General features: G+C 46.3%; 1 protein-coding gene across 1 annotated transcript in view; it reads right to left on the bottom strand.

Annotated features, from left to right (window-relative positions):
- Positions 1 to 8,376: 8,376 nt before the first annotated feature.
- The window catches only part of LOC120989493 (zinc finger protein 585A-like), a 153,379-nt gene continuing 140,479 nt past the window's right edge, over positions 8,377 to 21,276 (bottom strand). The window contains exons 8-9 of the mRNA XM_040417630.1: positions 15,096 to 15,147; positions 8,377 to 10,491 (exon numbers count right to left, since the gene is read on the bottom strand). Of these exons, the coding sequence (XP_040273564.1) occupies positions 8,741 to 10,491; positions 15,096 to 15,147 (1,803 nt within the window). The 3' untranslated portion in view covers positions 8,377 to 8,740. The remainder of the gene's footprint in view (positions 10,492 to 15,095; positions 15,148 to 21,276) is intronic.

Here is a 21,276-nt window from a genome sequence, read left to right as displayed (position 1 = left end):
AGGTTGCAGCTAAGGACCTACCAGTGGAGCTCGAGTCTCTTATTTCTTTCCTGATTTTGATTGACACCAGACTCAGGGAGAGACCTTCCTTTAAGGAGAGCCTGCGGAGGTCTTCTAACAGATTGGCGCCTACGTTTGCTGTCCCACCCGTGCCTCCCTCTCCTCCCACGCCTCCTGGGGATGACTTGTCTGGGGGTGAACCCATGCAGCTGGGGTTTGCTCGCCTGTCCGAGGGGGAGAGGGTACTCCGGAGACGCGAGGGTCGATGCATGTACTGTGGTCTCGGTGGGCATTTTCGGTTGACATGTCCGAACCGTCCGGGAAACGCTCGTACCTGAGATCCTGTCGGGGGCAGATCTTGGGTGGAGTCTCCTCGTCCCCGGTTTCCCGTGTTGACAAACCACTGATCACTGTTGTCCTCTCCTGGGTCGGGGGCTCGGTGACGACCCAGGCGTTGGTGGACTCTGGTGCTGGTGGTTTGTTCATTGATAGTGTGTTCGCTGCCGCCAATTCCATTCCTCTGCAGGCTCGAGGTTCCCCACTGGCTCTTGAGGCGATAGACGGCAGACCCCTTCTGTCGTCACACGTGACTCATGAGACCCTTCCAGTGGGGATAGCCATTGGTGCCGTTCACAGAGAGTCGGTCTGTCTCCAGGTTATTTAGTCTCCACACTACTCGGTGGTCTTGGGGTACCCCTGGCTCCAGAAGCATAATCCGACTTTCGATTGGAGATCGGCCGAGATCCTCTCGTGGTCACCGCAGTGTGGGGCTAGTTGCATCCATGGGTCTGTCAAGTTGCTGTGTACTTCCTCGGACTCTCTGTTGCCTCCTGAATACGAGGAGTACCGGGATGTATTCAATAAGGTGCGCGCGGTTGCCCTACCTCCGCACCGCCCATACGATTGTGCCATAGAGTTACAACCTGGTGCCGTTCCTCCTCGTGGCAAAGTCTATCCACTGTCGGTAGCGGAGAATGAGGCCATGGAGGAGTACGTGAGGGAGGCGCTTTCACGCGGACACATTCGCAAATCCTCGTCCCCGGCAGGGGCTGGATTTTTCTTTGTGAAAAAGAAGGGCGGTGAGTTGAGGCCTTGCATCGATTACAGGGGTCTCAATCGCATCACGATCAAGAACGCTTACCCGATACCCTTGATTTCCGAGCTGTTCGATCGCCTTAAAGGGGCCATGGTCTTTTCCAAACTCGACCTGAGGGCGGCATATAACCTGGTAAGGATCAAGGCGGGCGATGAGTGGAAGACCGCGTTTAACACCAGGACCGGTCATTATGAATCCTTGGTTATGCCCTTTGGGTTGTGCAATGCGCCCGCAGTCTTTCAGGAATTCATCAACGATGTTTTCCGTGACCTGTTGCAGCAGTGTGTGGTGGTCTATTTGGATGACATCTTGGTATATTCTGAATCCATGGAGGCCCACATTCTGGATGTCAGACGAGTGTTGCAACGGTTACGAGAGAACAAGCTGTTCGGTAAGCTTGAGAAATGCGAATTTCACCGATCCCAGGTAACCTTCTTAGGTTACATCATTTCCGCTGAGGGGTTCTCCATGGATCCTGAGAAGGTTTCGGCTGTCTTACAGTGGCGCCAGCCCAGTGGTCTTCGTTCCCTGCAGCGCTTTTTGGGCTTCGCCAATTATTATCGGAAGTTCATCAGGGACTTTTCCATGCTGGCCAAGCCTCTCACGGATCTGACCAGGAAGGGCAGTAATTCCCAGGTCTGGCCGCTCGAGGCCATCCGAGCTTTTGAGGCCCTAAAGTCCGCTTTTGTGTCGGCTCCGATTCTGTCGCATCCCAACCCTGGGTTGCCCTTTGTCCTCGAGGTGGACGCGTCTGAGACGGGAGTAGGCGCCCTTCTGTCTCAGCGTAGAACACCAGAGGGTCCTCTGCTTCCTTGTGGGTTTTACTCCCGGAAACTGTCTTCCGCGGAGTGCAACTATCAGATTGGTGACAGGGAGTTATTGGCCATCGTGCAGGCCCTTAAAGAATGGAGGCACTTGCTCGAGGGTTCGGTGGTTCCGGTTCTCATCCTGACGGACCATAAGAATCTGACCTACCTTTCTGAGGCCAAGAGATTGACACCACGTCAGGCCAGATGGGCTCTGTTCTTGTCACGTTTTAATTACGTGGTCTCCTACCTACCCGGTTCCAAGAACATCAGGGCGGATGCCCTATCACGGCAGTACTCCGAGCTGTCCAGGGAGGAGTCGATTCCGACTTCGGTCATACCTCCGAATCAGATCCTGGCCGCCATTCGCACCAGCCTGACCTCTCCCCTGGGTGAGCAGATTTTGGCGGCTCAATCTGGTGCTCCCTCTGGGAGACCCAACGGCAGATGTTTTGTGCCTGAGGAGTTGCGCACTCGGTTGTTGCGAACCTACCATAACTCCAAGACCGCGGGGCATCCTGGAAAGAATCAGCTGTCCTGGGCTGTTTCACGTCTGTTCTGGTGGCCTTCCCTACGTTCCGACATCGCCGCATATGTAGCGGCATGCTCCGTTTGTGCCCAGAGTAAGTCCCCTCGGCACCTTCCGTTGGGCCTTCTGCAACCCATAGCCACCGGGGAGCGCCCATGGTCACACCTGGGGATGGATTTCATTGTGGACCTCCCTGCATCCCGAGGCCATACGGTCATTCTCATGATTGTGGATCGGTTTTCCAAAATGTGCCACTGTGTTCCTCTCAAGAAGTTACCCTCTGCACAAGAGTTGGCCACGATTTTTGCCAGGGAGGTCTTCCGGTTGCACGGTTTGCCCAAGGAGATTGTGTCGGATCGGGGGAGTCAGTTTGTGTCCAGGTTCTGGCGCGCCTTTTGCTCCCAGTTGGGGATTCATCTCTCCTTCTCCTCGGCCTACCACCCTCAGTCCAATGGGGCCGCAGAACGATCCAATCAGGCCTTGGAGCAATTCCTTCGTTGCTATGTCTCCGATCACCAAGACAATTGGGTTGACCTTCTGCCTTGGGCTGAGTTTGCCAGGAACACGGCGGTGAACTCTTCCTCTGGGACGTCTCCCTTCATGGCCAATTATGGGTTCCAACCTGCCGTGTTACCGGAGGTATTCTCTCCCCAGGATATTCCGGCGGTGGAGGATCACCTTTCCGTCCTACGTGCTTCTTGGGTACAGATCCAGAAGTCCCTTGAGGCCTCTGCGCAGCGCCAGAGACTCCAGGCTGATCGCAGACGAGCGCCTGCTCCTTCCTACCAGGTCGGAGACCGTGTATGGTTGTCCACCCGCAACCTCAACCTTCGAGTGCCCACTCCCAAGCTGGCGCCTCGCTTTGTTGGTCCCTTCCGAGTGCTTCGCAGGGTAAACCCGGTAGCCTATGCCCTTGCGCTTCCTACTGGCATGCGGATCTCTAACGTGTTTCATGTCTCCCTGTTGAAGCCACTGGTGTGTAATCGTTTCACTTCCTCGGTTCCTCGGCCTCGTCCGGTCCGAGTGGGCAATCATGAGGAGTATGAGGTGAGCAATATCCTGGACTCACGCCTGGTCCGCGGTCGGGTGCAGTTTTTGGTCCATTGGCGTGGTTATGGTCCAGAGGAGCGTTCCTGGGTTCCCTCCGCAGATGTCCATGCTCCTGCCTTGCTCCGAGCCTTCCACGCACGCTTCCCTCAGAAACCGTTTTTTGCTCCGCAGAGGAGGGGCCCTTGAGGGGGAGGTACTGTCATGGTCTTACCTTCTTGCTGTTCTCCTTCGTTTGACATGTGCTGGCGGCCATCTTGGTTTCTGGGTTTCTTGTAGCCTTCCACCCTGCGGCTCCTCCTTCCCACTGGGAGGAGCTGGATGCCTAGCTCATATATATAGGAGGTCTGTGGCTTCAGTTCCTTGCTTGGTCCTCCTGTGTTCACATGCTTCTAAGACTGCTGCTGCTTCTGGTTCCTGATCCTGGTTTCGTCTGACTACCCTGCTGGTTCCTGATCCTGGCTTCGTCTGACTACCCTGCTGGTTCCTGATCCTGGCTTCGTCTGACTACCCTTCTGGTTCCTGATCTCTGGCCTCTCAAAGACTCTGCTTCGGTTTCACCATTCGTTTGGACTTTTGCTTTACAGCTTTATTTTCAATAAAGCCTTCTTATTTTCACTTATCTCTTGTTGTACGTCTGGTTCATGGTTCCGTGACAGTAGCCTGCACTTTCTCCAGACCTGAATCCTATTGAAAACCTATGGGATCAGCTGAGTTGCCGTGTAGAGGCTTGTAACTCTGTACCCCAGAACCTCAATGACCTGAGGGCCGCTCTTCAAGAAGAGTGGGATGCCATGCCTCAGCAGACAATAAGATGACTTGTGGACAGCATGAGACGTCATCGTCAAGCTGTACTTGATGCTCAAGGCCACATGACAAATTATTGAGACACTGACATTTTTGTAGGGGCATTAATGGTACACACTCAGATTGGGTCACTGTCACTAGTGGGGTACCACAGGGGTCAGTACTGGAGGGTCACTAGTGAGGTACCACAGTGGTCAGTATTGGGCCTTATTCTCTTCAATATATCTATTAAAGGGATTCTGTCACCAGGTTTTGGCCTATAGAGATACGGACATGCACGGCTAGATCGCCGCTAGCATGTCCGCAATATATCTGTCCTATAGGGCTGTGTGGTTTTAATTTCTTTAAAAAAGGATTTTTATAGATATGTAAATGAGTCTTGAATGTGTCCAAGGGGCTGTACTAACCTTACTTGTGCCCAGCCGTGCCCAGCTACGCCCGCCTGTGAAGGAGCCCAGCACCGCCTGTCCTCCGAATCTCCTCCTTTCATCAACGATAGATAGGCGTAATCTCGCGATGCGCGAGATCGCGCATGCGCAGTGCCGGTATAGTGTTCCTTCCCTGTGCTGGCATCAGCCTCAGGGAAAGAACTGCCCATGTGCGATCTCGCGCATCGCGAGATTACGGCTATCTATCGTTGATGAAAGGAGGAGATTCGGAGGACATAGGCGGTGCTGGGCTCCTTCACAGGCGGGCGTGGCTGGGCACGGCTGGGCACAAGTAAGGTTAGTGCAGCCCCTTGGACACATTAAAGACTCATTTACATATCTATAAAATCCTTTTTTAAAGAAATTAAAACCACACAGCCCTATAGGACAGATATGTTGCGGACATGCTAGTGGCGATCTAGCCGTGCATGTCCGTATCTCTATAGGCCAAAACCTGGTGACGGAATCCCTTTAATGATCTTTTAGAAGGCTTGCACAGTAAAATATAAATTTTTGCAGATGACACAAAACTGTGTAAAGTAATTAACACGGAAGAGGACAATATACTGTATATATACTACAGAGGACAGTATACTGTATATATACTACAGAGAACAGTGTACTGTATATATACTACAGAGGACAGTATACTGTATATATATATTACCGAGGACAGTATACTGTATATATGTACTCCAAAGGACAGTATACTGTATATATACACTACAGACAACAGTATACTGTATATATACTACAGAGGACAGTATACTGTATATATACTATAGAGGACAGTACACTGTATATATGTACTCCAGAGGACAGTATGCTGTATATATATTACAGAGGACAGTATACTCTATATATACTACAGAGGACAGTATACTCTATATATACTACAGAGAACAGTATACTGTATATATACTACAGAGGACAGTACACTGTGTGTATATATATATTTATATATATATACATACATACTACAGAGGACAGTATACTACTACAGAGGGATCTGGATAGATTGAATGCTTGTGCAGAGAAGTGGGAGATGAGGTTTAACACTGATAGATGTAAGGTTATGCACATGGAGAGGAATAATGCAAGTCACCCGTACATACTAAATGGAAAACATTGGGTAACACTGACATGGAAAAGGACCTAGGAATTTTAGTGAACAGCAAACTAAGCTGTAGAAACCAGTGTCAGGCAGCTGCTGCCAAGGCCAGTAAGATAACGGGTTGCATTAAAAGGGGAATAGATGCCGTGATGAGAACATAGTCCTGCTACTTTACAATTCACTAGTCAGACCACACATGGAGTACTGTGTACAGTTCTGGGCTCCTGTGAACAAGGCAGACATAGCAGAGCTGGAGAGGGTTCAGAGGAGGGCAACTAAAGTAATAACTGGAATTGGTGGACTACAGGTCCCAGAAAGATTATCCAAAAATTAGGATTATTCACTTTAGAAAAAAGATGACTAAGGGGAGATTTAATAACTACGTATAAATATATCAGGGCAGAGATCACTCCCATCATCTATTTATCCCCAGGACTGTGACTGTAAGGAGGGGACATCCTCTGAGTCTAGAGGAAAGAAGGTTTCACAAACATTGAAGAGGATTCTTTACAGTAAGAGCAGTGAGACTATGGGACTCTTTACTGTAAGAACACTGAGACTATGGCCTCTACTGTAAGAGCAGTGAGACTATGGACTCTTTACTGTAAGAGCACTGAGACTATGGCTTCTACTGTAAGAGCAGTGAGACTATGGGACTCTTTACTGTAAGAACATAGACTATGGCCTCTACTGTAAGAGCAGTGAGACTATGGACTCTTTACTGTAAGAACACTGAGACTATGGACTCTTTACTGTAAGAGCACTGAGACTATGGCCTCTACTGTAAGAGCACTGAGACTATGGCCTCTACTGTAAGAGCACTGAGACTATGGGACTCTTTACTGTAAGAGCACTGATACTATGGACTCTACTGTAAGAGCAGTGAGACTATGGACTCTTTACTGTAAGAGCAGTGAGACTATGGACTCTTTACGGTAAGAGCAGTGAAACTATGGAACTCTCTGTCTGAGGAGGTGGTGATGGTGAGTTCACTAAAAAAGTTCAAGAGGGGTTTGGATGTATTTCTGGAGTGTAATGATATTACATGTTATAGTTACTAGAGAGGGCTCAATGATCCAGGGAGTTATTCTGATGCCTGATTGGAGTAAAATTAGCTTCTACCTCACAGGAGTTTTTTTTTTGCCTTCCTCTGGATCAACTTGCAGGATAACAGGCCGAACTGGATGGACAGATGTCATTTTTCAGCCTTATAAACTATGTTTCTATGCATACCTCTGAATGGGCCCTGGTTAAGACCCTCGGGATATATACCAAAAAGAACTATGCCAGTCAATGACCGAAAAATCCCTATAGGGGTCCTACCTATAAATGTAAAACAATAACTTTATTAATGCCATTAAAACACCAACCTATTCTAACTGAAATAAAACTATCAGGCTAGATACGGGGACTTAGCGGTGCTCTATTATTGATATTGGAGCCTTATCAAATCATGCCACAAAAGTGACCTTGGTTGGTCTATCAGTGTTTTTAATGGCCGTGTGTAATACTAATATTATATTCCTGGACAACCCTGTGTGTGTTCGATAGAAAGGAGCTTGTGCTTCCTACTATTACTAGTCTTCCAATATGCACGTGTTAGTGTGAAAATAGGGGTGACCCTATTAGGTCACACTCCCCAATATTTAATACACTATCACCTATCACACAGACATGGACCTGCCCACTGCGACGTGGAAGCAGGTATGTCGCAGTCTGAACCACTTGATAAACACGGACCCTCTTAGACACTGGGAACTTGCACACTTATCCGTACCCTATGTACTGTGTGTGGCTTCTATTATTGAGCCACTATTACATTGCTCGCTTTACCCTGCCTGCCTAAAATCGCACTCCTAACACTCCCCCAACCAAGGTTGGTGTTTTAATGGCATTAATAAAGTTGTTGTTTTAAATTTATAGGTAGGAACCCTATAGGGATTTTCCGGTCATTGACCAGCACAGTTCATTTTACTATGTATACCTACCACTGGTGTTGGCTTTTGTTTCAATAAATTGTTTGAGATGAGGCTATCACCATTGCTGCTTCCACTTGAATGTCCGACTTTCCTGATATAATATCATTGTAGCGTAAACTTTTTACATTTTCCATAAATAGTACCTGAAATCCAAATATCCCTAACTTTTTATGAGTAGTGTATCACTCAGCTCCAGTATCTAGATAGGTTTACTATTAAACCGCAGGAATGTACATATGGGGTTAATTATCACAGATCACCTGGTCAGATAAATCAGTGATATAGTCATCATACCACCAATATCACTGTCTCCGCACAGGAGGGTTAGTCTGTAGGAGCAATAAAGGTCACAGCGCTAGGAGAAAGTATAATATGAGCCAAGAAGACAATGTCTGTCAGTGACAATGGTGATGCTGTCGTGGAAAAAATAGAAGAGTTTATTTTATCTGTAAATACTGTTTGGATGAAGATGAAATATGAATATGTCCACATACGTTATAAAACAATTCCATGGAGTGTTGTTACTTCTCCCCATGTCACACTGGACTCCCCGCAGTGTTGGTGGAGGTCTGAATACAGAGATAAGAAGCAAGGTTCATGGGGACAATTCATCTTCTCTGCTCTGGAGGTAAACGAGACTCCTCTTCTTTATACACACATTACTTTTCCTCCATGGATGCTTCTCTCAGTTGACCTCAGAGAAATATAATTTGGTCATCTTGGAGATCCATGCTAATTCCACCCAAAAAAATAAATCTTCTTATTGACTGTTTAATATCTATAAATAACCCAATATGGTACATTTCTTTTATTCTGTTTTGCTTTTACAGCCTGTCCCACAATCCATACAATAATATGGTTTCATCTGTACACGGATTCTCTGCTAAATTTTAAATCTTGATTTCCTAGTAAAACATTTTATACATTTAGAACATCAAGATGGCGCCTCCCCTTTGTGACTTCTCTGATGATCTCTAAGTTTGAATTTAGTAATAAAACATTTCCCACATTCTGAACATGAATATGGTTTCTCTCCTGTGTGAATTCTCTCGTGTATAACAAGATCTGATTTTTGTGTAAAACGCTTCCCACATTCTGAACATGAATATGGTTTCTCTCCTGTGTGACTTCTCTGATGACCCCTAAGTCTTCCTTTAGTAATAAAACATTTCCCACATTCTGAACATGAAAATGGCTTCTCTCCTGTGTGACTTCTCTGATGATTCGAAAGTTGTTCTTTAGTAATAAAACCTAGCCCACATTCTGAACATGAATATGGTTTCTCTCCTGTATGAATTCGCTGATGTTCCCTAAGTCTGGCTTTAATAATAAAACATTTTCCACATTCTGAACATGAAAATGGTTTCTCTCCTGTGTGAATTTTTTGATGATTCCCAAGTTGTTCTTTAGTAATAAAACATTTCCCACATTCTGAACATGAATATGGTTTCTCTCCTGTGTGAATTCTCTGATGTCTAATAAAATTTGATTTATCTGTAAAACATTTCCCACATTCTGAACATGAAAATGGCTTCTCTCCCATGTGACGTCTCACGTGTTTAACAAGACCAGAGTTATCTGTGAAGCACTTTCCACATACTGAACATGAATATGGCATCTCTCCTGTGTGATTTCTCCGCTTATGTCTAACAAGATTTGCTTTAGCAGCAAAACATTTCTCACATTCTGAACAAGAATAAAGCTTCTCTCCTGTGTGACTTCTCTCATGTGTCACCAGAGTTGATTTTTGTGTAAAACATTTCCCGCATTCAGAACACGAATATGGCTTCTCTCCTGTGTGAATTCTCTTATGTTTAACAAGATCTGATATAGCTGTGAAGCACTTCCCACATTCTGGACAAGAATATGGTTTTTCTCCTCTGTGAATTGTCTGATGATGACCAAGTCTTGCTTTGGTAATAAAAATTTCCCCACATTCTGAACAGGAATATGGCTTCTCTCCTGTGTGGCTTCTCTTATGTCTAAGAAGATTTGCTTTAATTGCAAAACATTTCTCACATTCTGAACATGAATACGGCTTCTCTCCTGTGTGACTTCTCTCATGTGTAACAAGAGCGGATTTTTGTGTAAAACATTTCCCGCATTCTGAACATGAATATGGTTTCTCTCCTGTGTGACTTCTCTCATGTGCAACAAGATTTGATTTCTGTGCAAAATATTTTCCACATTCTGAACATGAATATGGCTTTTCCCGTTTATGAATTCTCCTATCATGTGCAACAAGATGTGATTTATTTCTAAAACATTTCCCACATTCTGAACAAGAATATGGCTTTTCTCCTGTGTGAATTCTCTCATGTGTAACAAAACTTGATTTCTCTTTAAAGCATTTCCCACATTCTAAGCAGGAGTATGGCTTTTCCCCAGTGTGAGTTCCACCAGAACCATATTCTTGTTTAGAAATGCCTGAGCTTTTTATGAACCGTTCAACACCCTGAAACCTTTGACCCCATTTCTGACTTGTATTTGGGGTAACAATATGTGACTGGTCAGGAGAAGGTTCCTCATGATTAGGCGGATTATATGACAGATCTGTGCTGTGAAGTCCTGCATGTACATTAAAGGTAATGAGGTTTTCTCCTGAAGAGCACTGCATGATGTCCTCATCTTCTGCTTTATAGGTTAGCGATAACATGAAGTTTCCCTCAGAATTCTTACTGGGATCTATAAAGATGAAAAATGGATGTCATGATTATTTTGTTCACAATGCAACATAGAGACATTTCTAACAAAGCTAAAGAAAACATGCAGATTTTTTTTTCAGACCACAGAGTGGACAAACTTATAACATTCCTATTAGGCTGGAAGAGGATCCAGCACAAAGGAGAGAAATAAGACATTTATTCTGAATCCACTCCTGGCTTTGGCTCAATTAACTGCATCAAAAACTGCACATGCACAAAGCTTTAACCCTTTCCGGACCTCCAATGTACAGCATAAGTCTGGTCTTTAAAGATGTTGCCCACTCATGAGCACAGTGGGAGCCATACATAACCACCTGGTTTCAGCTGGTTTACACAGCAAAAGCCTGGGGCTAATGTCTGCGATCGGCCGTAATGCTAATCGCTGACATTTAACCTCTCTGATGCCATGGTCAAATGTGACCACGGCATCTAGCAGCGCTAAAACCAGAAGCCGTATTGTCTTCACCTGGCTGAGATCGGGGAAGGCATCCCTTACCAGTAATAGGCCTGAGCATTTACAATGCTTCCAGACTGATTATTAATATATTCCAATACAGGCCTACAGTTGGCAGCACTGCACTGGAATATACTGAATCCTGTGTAGAAACAAAGTGGTGGGTCCAGCACTTTGGTCTTGAATAAAACCTTGGGGAGATGTCCTGCTGTGTGCCATTTTTGAACTTTAAAAAATATATATTTTAAATTAAAATAAATTATGTTTTTTTTTCCAGACCTGAGAGCTGGACCTGCTACTCTGTTTCTAGAGTGGATTGGCTTCCCCTAAGGATCTGTGCACTGAGGACTTACAAAGGCGGTGAGCTGATTGCATTTATTGCTTTGTAATACTAAATCCTGCATTCTGTAATGCACAGATATTCATTACAGAATACAAGAGCCAATCTAATTGATTGTATGTTGTAGTTACCTAGTTTCCCTAGAATAATAAAATAAATAGAAAAATTAAACACTATGGGCATTGCCGCACTATTAAAATCCAAAAATATTTATCCCATATAGTGAATGGCGTAACGAAAAAAAAAAAGGTAAATTTACCATTTTTTTTGTCACTTCACCTCCCCCTCCCCAATAAAACGGAATAAAAAGTGAACAAAAAGTCACACACTCCAAAGTAGTATCAATAAGAACTATAGATCGCCCTGCAAAAAGTCTGCATATAGCTGTGTAGACATTACTATAAAAAAGTTATGAGGGTCAGAATATGAAGATGCAAAGAATAAAAATATTGTCTCCCACAGTTTTTATTTTTTTTCAATATTAAAACACAAGAAAAACTATATAAATGTGTTATCGCCATAATCATACTGATCCCCCAAACTTGTCCCACAAAAAACAAGGCCTCATACAGCTATGTGAATGGAAAAATAAAAAAGTTATTGCTCCGGGAAGGCAAGGAGTGAAAAATAAAAATGCAAAAACAGAAAAAACGCAGGATCCTGGAGGGGTTAAAGGGAACCTGCCAGCCTCTATGACGCCCGGTGTAGTGTCAGAGTCCATTTATGTGTGAATGTGAAGCACAGTTTAATTGCTGCAGTGTAAGGGCCCTTGCACACGATCATATGAGTGCGGGACATTAGTCCTGCGGGCGGCCCAACGTGCACAGCATCATTGTAATCTATGAGGCTGTGCGCTCCTGTGCGCACGATCAATGCCGCTCCAGAACATATGGCCTGCTTACGGACTGTATGTCTCGGACGGCATACGGTCGTGTGCAAGAGGCCTAAAGAAGGCGTTCAGTGTATTCACGTGGAGACCCCCCCCCCCTTTAGGTCTCCAAGCCCATGGCCTCATCACTGTGTAGTGCAAGTATACCGCCAACTCCTACACTGCCGATCCAGCCCCGATTCACAAGAAGGGAATGACAAGCCAGGCCTGGCCACAATCCTGCTGCTTCTCAAATTTTGTGAGATTATCTCTCTTCATATAAACTCCTCTTCCCATCAACGCCGTCTGGATCCAATATTTACCTACCAGATTCCGGGTCAGGTACAGCGCTTTAGATTACGGGTCAGGCACAGCGCTTTAGATTACGGGTCAGGCACAGCGCTTTAGATTACGGGTCAGGCACAGCGCTTTAGATTACGGGTCAGGCTCAGCGCTTTAGATTACGGGTCAGGCACAGCGCTTTAGATTACGGGTCAGGCACAGCGCTTTAGATTACGGGTCAGGCACAGCGCTTTAGATTACGGGTCAGGCACAGCGCTTTAGATTACGGGTCAGGCACAGCGCTTTAGATTACGGGTCAGGCACAGCGCTTTAGATTACGGGTCAGGTACAGCGCTTTAGATTACGGGTCAGGTACAGCGCTATAGATTATGGGTCAGGTACAGAGCTTTAGATTACGGGTCAGGTACAGCGCTATAGATTACGGGTCAGGTACAGAGCTTTAGATTACGGGTCAGGTACAGCGCTTTAGATTATGGGTCAGGCACAAAGCTTTAGATTACGGGTCAGGTACAGAGCTTTAGATTACAGGTCAGGTACAGCGCTATAGATTACGGGTCAGGTACAGAGCTTTAGATTACGGGTCAGGTACAGCGCTATAGATTACGGGTCAGGTACAGAGCTTTAGATTACGGGTCAGGTACAGCGCTTTAGATTATGGGTCAGGCACAAAGCTTTAGATTACGGGTCAGGTACAGAGCTTTAGATTACAGGTCAGGTACAGCGCTATAGATTACGGGTCAGGTACAGAGCTTTAGATTACGGGTCAGGTACAGCGCTTTAGATTACGGGTCGGGTACAGAGCTTTAGATTACGGGTCAGGTACAGAGCTTTAGATTACGGGTCAGGTACAGAGCTTTAGATTACGGGTCAGGTACAGAGCTTTAGATTACGGGTCAGGTACAGAGCTTTAGATTACGGGTCAGGTACAGAGCTTTAGATTACGGGTCAGGTACAGCGCTTTAGATTACGGGTCAGGTACAGCGCTTTAGATTGCGGGTCAGGTACAGCGCTTTAGATTACGGGTCAGGTACAGCGCTTTAGATTACGGGTCAGGTACAGCGCTTTAGATTACGGGTCAGGTACAGCGCTTTAGATTGCGGGTCAGGTACAGCGCTTTAGCAATAGCTCGTTTTACGCAGTCAGTCACCGGAAATCCATAGACAAAAACTTCCGCCCAAAGCTCAAGGCTCTGCAGGACGACACATATGGTTAAGAGCTGCTTCAGGAGCCAGGCAGCTGTGGAGTCTTATAGACCCCATGTCACAACCACGTGCTCCATGTAAGGACAGTGGCGGTACAACCTCCCAGACCGCACCCCATTATTCAGAGGTAAGTGGGCCTCGTCCACATCCCATTATTTCAGGTCCTGCGGAGGAATGCCTTAGACAGTCAGTGAAGAGCTACAGGCAGGAGACAGAGTACAGGAGGCATCTGCTGTGACGTGGAGGAGACAGATGTAGAGATCGCACGGTGGTGTTCTGATCTAAGCCCCAGTATCGTACAGCTGAGATATACATCCTGTGCCTTTATGGGTCCAACTCTCGAACCCCTCTAATTTACACAGATAACCATTCGTCCACCCCTCGATATCCAATAACTCTCTGATCTTCCACCACCATTATACATGGGGGGGACGGGGGGCAGGCCGGGAGATAGTAACTGAATAATCCTCACCCTGGAGTCGTATCTGTTCTCCAGCCGCCACCTCTGCCAATGCTGGAGTTATGAGGTAGAGCTATATGTCCTCCATCCTCCGCAAGTCATTGATTCCTTTCTTCCACACAAGATCTCCTCATATACTATTGTGCGGTACATAGAGCTAGTGTGGCATGGGAACCATCTCGGACGGACCTACCCATCACCAACAAAGGTGCTTTAATCCAGGCCTCAGCCTTTGTGTCATCCTGTCCAATAAGGGTAGAAGGTTTTCATCACCGGACGGCCATGTGACGATGGTCTGATGAGGGCCGGGGGTTTTAGACTGCATGCGGCAGCCGTCCTTTGTCAACCCTGTCTAGTCCATGACTAGGAGGACTTCTGTGCCTTCACAACCCCCTCCTGCACATACATAACACAGGGTATCACTGCCAGGTGTGTTATGTAGATGTGGGACCAAGTCAGAACCTGATCCTGAAGGGGGCGCCATGAACACGAGTTACATGTGTTTTACGGTTCTGCACACAGTATCTCGCTGTCATTACTCCTATTGTGGCTCTTCTATCTGTGGGTGAGAATGTGTAGAAGTCCACAACGGACTGTGTCAGGGAACGGCGTCCTCCTCTCATGAATGTGATTGTTCAGTGAATGCGCCATTTCTCTTCTCTGCTGCAGCTCATTAGAAATGCTGTGCATGCGCAGGAGAAGAGATTACCTGAAGAACGTGGACACTCCATAAACTCTGCTGTAACAAAAAAAGCCAGTTCACTGATCTGGACTGGACCTGGCCTATTGTGCGTGGAAGGAGACATCCTGAGGCCAGGAGCCCAGGGGGATCTACAGTCTGCACAGCGCTGTGATCACCCCGGAAATACATGGGATTTACAATTTTATAACCAATGTTCTTGGGCAAATCCCTCTATGAAACCTCTGTAGTAACTTTCTCCATTCATTACTCCATACCTGTGGTGACATCTCCTGGAGCGTCCTCCTCCACCTCACTCTTACACGGGGGATCGCCCATCATCCGCTCTTCTTCATCCTCCACTTTAATATCAGTCAGATCTTCCCCCTGATTTGTCATCTGTAACAATTCAGGACAATACAGCAGACAGGTGGGAAATCTAACAGATCCACAGAAGAGACCCCCACCATCTATGACCCCTCTATGACTGCAGGACCCCCCTATATAGATGTGTATAGGGCTCAGCTCCATCTACCTGAGGGTTCTCTGGGAGCTTCTCCTCTGGACAGTCCTGGGAATACAGAGGACGGGGACATCTATCTGGTGGATTTCTCCTCCTGGATCCATCTGTGGAGACACAAGCACACAGTGACTGAACACATGGCCTCCATTACATGTCACTGCACACACGTGTATACACTGCACATGACGGCTCTTACCTTGTGATATAAGAGGCTGGTGCTCCTCCATTACATGTCACTGCGCACACGTGTATACACTGCACATGACGGGTCTTACCTTGTGATATAAGAGGCTGGTGCTCCTCCATTACATGTCACTGCACACACGTGTATACACTGCACATGACGGGTCTTACCTTGTGATATAAGAGGCTGGTGCTCCTCCATTACATGTCACTGCACACACGTGTATACACTGCACATGACGGCTCTTACCTTGTGATATAAGAGGCTGGTGCTCCTCCATTACATGTCACTGCACACACGTGTATACACTGCACATGACGGCTCTTACCCTGTGATATAAGAGGCTGGTGCTCCTCCATTACATGTCACTGCACACACGTGTATACACTGCACATGACGGCTCTTACCTTGTGATATAAGAGGCTGGTGCTCCTCCATTACATGTCACTGCACACACGTGTATACACTGCACATGACGGCTCTTACCTTGTGATATAAGAGGCCGGTGCTCCTCCATTACATGTCACTGCACTCACGTGTATACACTGCACATGACGGCTCTTACCTTGTGATATAACAGGCTGGTGCTCCTCCATTACATGTCACTGCACACACGTGTATACACTGCACATGACGGCTCTTACCTTGTGATATAACAGGCTGGTGCTCCTCCATTACATGTCACTGCACACACGTGTATACACTGCACATGACAGGTTTTACCTTGTGATATAAGAGGCTGGTGCTTCTCCATCACATGTCACTGCACACACGTGTATACACGGCACATGACAGCTTTTACCTTGTGATATAAGAGGCTGGTGCTCCTCCATTACATGTCACTGCACACACGTGTATACACTGCACATGACAGGTTTTACCTTGTGATATAAGAGGCTGGTGCTTCTCCATCACATGTCACTGCACACACGTGTATACACTGCACATGACGGCTCTTACCTTGTGATATAAGAGGCTGGTGCTCCTCCATTACATGTCACTGCACACACGTGTATACACTGCACATGACGGGTCTTACCTTGTGATATAAGAGGCTGGTGCTCCTCCATCACATGTCACTGCACACTTGTGTATACACTGCACATGACGGGTCTTACCTTGTGATATAAGAGGCTGATGCTCCTCCATTACATGTCACTGCACACACGTGTATACACTGCACATGACGGGTCTTACCTTGTGATATAAGAGGCTGGTGCTCCTCCATTACATGTCACTGCACACACGTGTATACACTGCACATGACGGCTCTTACCTTGAGATATAAGAGGCTGGTGTTCCTCCATTACATGTCACTGCACACACGTGTATACACTGCACATGACGGCTCTTACCCTGTGATATAAGAGGCTGGTGCTCCTCCATTACATGTCACTGCACACACGTGTATACACTGCACATGACGGCTCTTACCTTGTGATATAAGAGGCTGGTGCTCCTCCATTACATGTCACTGCACACACGTGTATACACTGCACATGACGGCTCTTACCTTGTGATATAAGAGGCCGGTGCTCCTCCATTACATGTCACTGCACTCACGTGTATACACTGCACATGACGGCTCTTACCCTGTGATATAAGAGGCTGGTGCTCCTCCATTACATGTCACTGCACACACGTGTATACACTGCACATGACGGCTCTTACCTTGTGATATAAGAGGCTGGTGCTCCTCCATTACATGTCACTGCACACACGTGTATACACTGCACATGACGGCTCTTACCTTGAGATATAAGAGGCTGGTGTTCCTCCATTACATGTCACTGCACACACGTGTATACACTGCACATGACGGGTCTTACCTTGTGATATAAGAGGCTGGTGCTCCTCCATTACATGTCACTGCACACACGTGTATACACTGCACATGACGGGTCTTACCCTGTGATATAAGAGGCTGGTGCTCCTCCATTACATGTCCCTGCACACACGTGTATACACTGCACATGACGGCTCCTACCTTGTGTTATAAGAGGCTGGTGCTCCTCCATTACATGTCACTGCCCACACGTGTATACACTGCACATGACGGCTCTTACCCTGTGATATAAGAGGCTGGTGCTCCTCCATCATGGCCTCCTTGTACAGGTCCTTGTGGCCTTCTATATACTCCCACTCCTCCATGGAGAAATAGACAGTGACGTCCTGACACCTTATAGGAACCTGACAACACAATGACACCGTCATCACCCAGACCCCTCCAGTGCTGTTACTGGAGAATTTCCCAGCATTCCCAGCAGTGTCACCTCTCCAGTCAGCAGCTCCATCATCTTGTGGGTGAGTTCTAGGATCTTCTGCTCATGTATCAGGGGGTGAGGGGGAGGCTCTGTGATGGGGGGAGGGGTCCTGCTCCGCCCTCCTGACTCCTGGAGATGGATGATGGGAGTCACACAGTCCCCCGATGTCTTCTTCACTATTGTGTACTCCTGTGGATGGAGAGAGACACTTAGGGAATAAACCCTTCAGGGGCCATGTGCTCTCCTCCGGCCCTCTCCTCCTGGTACAACGTGCCTACTTACCTCCTCATGGCTCCTACAACATGACTATTGGTCACTGGTCACATGACACATCACTCACCATATTGGGGGCTGATCTCCAGGTTCTCCATCACTTGGAAGGTCTGGAGGCCGTTCTCCAGGACCCTGGACTCTTCCTATCACTTCCTATGATGGATTCTCCTCCCCGATGTCTGACTTGTTACAGAATACAATACAGAGGAGAGAAATCTAGAAACGTTTACCTCTCCGCTCAGCAGGGAGATGATCTCCAAGGTGAGGTCTAATATTCTTCTGCTGATCTCCTTCCTGTCCATCCTTGGTGGTCATTCAGGAGAAGAGGAGAGAACTGGAGGAGCTGGAGGCTTCTAGTACTGCAGGCGCCTTTATGAGAAGAGGAGAGGAAATCATCCAGGGGACAAGACCAGATGTCACCTCCAGAACCGCACTTCCTGAGCCTGGAGGGGCCCCGTTTCTCAGAGCCCCCACCACATGGATTCCAGGGACCCCAACATGGAGATCTCTGGTGGCTCCACAGGAGATAAATGTCTGGTAGATGCAGGTCCCACCTCTGGGCTGTGCTCAGCTGTGTCCACAACTCCTAGAGAAGAGACTGGAGAGAGCTGAGCTCAGGCCGGGCCCCGCTCCATTCATTCTCCCCCTGGAGGCAGGGGCCCCTCACCAGGACAGTCAGGGGCCAGCGAATGATGACAACCCCCACTATCCCCACTACTCCTCCCCCATCATACTAATCTGAGGAGCGGAGAAGGATTCCTTGTGTGTAATGGAGGAGAATCTCCAGAGGTGACATGTCTGAGCTCTCCACCACACTGTCTCCTCACAGCTCATCTTACCTGCAGGCTGGAGGAATGGCTGATACCAGAGAGAACAAGAGCCCTGACTACCGACCAGGACCTGCCCAGTATCTGCTGCACTGCCAGAGCTGAAGGACCTGGGGTGACGTCACCGTCATGTGATCAGTACAGAGGGCAGGGCTTAGCAGTGGAGAAGAGGTGGTGAAGGACCTGTGAAGATGTCATAGTCATGTGATCAGTGCAATAGAGGGGGCGGAGCTCACAGTAAAAGAACGCTTAGGTAAAGGACCTGTGATGAGGTCACCGTCATGTGATCATTGCTGGAGGCGGAGCTCAGTAATGAAGGAGAGGTGGTGAAGGACCTGTGATGATGTCATGTGTGCAGCGCAGGGGGCGGAGCTCAGCAGGGAGCCTCATGGTAAATGCTATATCCCAGGCTCAGTGAGGAGCTCCTCTTTGTCTGAGGTCAGGTGTCTTGTAAAGATTCCTGTCTCCTGGGAGGTGACTATTGTGTAAGGGAGGATGTTCCTTCTATAACCTTGGAGACTCCTCCTTTTTTCGTGACATCACACCTCTGGAGTTTAACCCCTTAAGGACTCAGCCCTATTTCACCTTAAGGACTTGGCCATTTTTTGCAAATCTGACCAGTGTCACTTTATGTGGTGATAACTTTAAAACGCATTGACTTATCCAGGCCGTTCTGAGATTGTTTTTTCGTCACATATTGTACTTCATGACACTGCTAAAATTGGGTCAAAAAAGTTAATTTTTTTGCATAAAAAAATACCATATTTACCAAAAATTTAGAAAAATTAGCAAATTTCAAACTTTCAGTTTCTCTACTTCTGTAATACATAGTAATACCCCCAAAAATTGTGATTACTTTACATTCCCCATATGTCTACTTCATGTTTGTAGCATTTTGGGAATGATATTTTATTTTTTGGGGATGTTACAAGGCTTAGAAGTTTAGAAGCAAATCTTGAAATTTTTCAGAAATTTACAAAAACCCAATTTTTAGGGACCACTACAGGTCTGAAGTCACTTTGCGAGGCTTACATAATAGAAACCGCCCAAAAATGACCCCATTCTATAAACTACACCCCTCAAGGTATTCAAAACTGATTTTACAAACTTCGTTAACACTTTAGGTGTTGCACAAGAGTTATTGGCAAATGGGGATGAAATTTGCGAATTTCTTTTTTTTGCCTAATTTTCCATTTTAACCCATTTTTTCCACTAACAAAGCAAGGGTTAACAGCCAAACAAGACTGTATCTTTATTGCCCTGACTCTGCCGTTTACAGAAACACCCCATATGTGACCGTAAACTACTGTACGGCCACACAGCGGGGCGTAGAGTGAAAGGTGCGCCGTATGGTTTTTGGAAGCCAGATTTTGCTGGACAGTTTTTTTGACACCATGTCCCATTTGAAGCCCCCCTGATGCACCCCTAGAGTAGAAACTCCATAAAAGTGACCCCATCTAAGAAACTACACCCCTCAAGGTATTCAAAACTGATTTTACAAACTTTGTTAACCCTTTAGGTGTTGCACAAGATTTAATGGAAAATAGAGATACAATTTCAAAATTTCACTTTTTTGGCAGATTTTCCATTTTAATATTTTTTTTCCAGTTACAAATCAAGGGTTAACAGCCAAACAAAACTCATTATTTATGGCCCTGATTCTGTAGTTTACAGAAACACCCCATGTGTGGTCGTAAACCGCTGTACGGGCACACGGCAGGGCGCAGAAGGAAAGGAATGCCATACGGTTTTTCGAAGGCAGATTTTGCTGGACTGGTTTTTTTGACACCATGTCCCATTTGAAGCCCCCCTGATGCACCCCTAGAGTAGAAACTCCAAAAAAGTGACCCCATTTAAGAAACTACGGGATAGGGTGGCAGTTTTGTTGGTACTAGTTTAGGGTACATATGATTTTTGGTTGCTCTATATTACACTTTTTTGTGCGGCAAGGTAACAAGAAATAGATTTTTTGGCACTTTTTTTTTTTTGTTATTTACAACATTCATCTGAGAGGTTAGATCATGTGGTAATTTTATAGAGCAGGTTGTCACGGACGCGGCGATACCTAATATGTATACAATTTTTTTTATTTATGTAAGTTTTACACAATGATTTCATTTTTAAAACAAAAAAAATGTTTTAGTGTCTCCATAGTCTAAGAGCCATAGTTTTTTCAGTTTTTGGGCGATTATCTTAAGTAGGGTCTCATTTTTTGCGGGATGAGATGACGGTTTGAGTGGCACTATTTTGGGGTGCATATGACTTTTTGATCACTTGCTATTACACTTTTTGTGACGTAAGATGACAAAAAATTGCTTTTTTTACACCGTTTTAATTTAAATTTTTTTACGGTGGTCACCTGAGGGGTTAGGTCATGTGATATTTTTA

This window comes from Bufo bufo, chromosome 2, assembly GCF_905171765.1.
Source record: "Bufo bufo chromosome 2, aBufBuf1.1, whole genome shotgun sequence".
In the NCBI taxonomy this organism is placed as follows: domain Eukaryota; kingdom Metazoa; phylum Chordata; class Amphibia; order Anura; family Bufonidae; genus Bufo; species Bufo bufo.
Note: the sequence above shows the minus strand (reverse complement) of the source record. Positions and strands in the feature narration are given on the sequence as shown.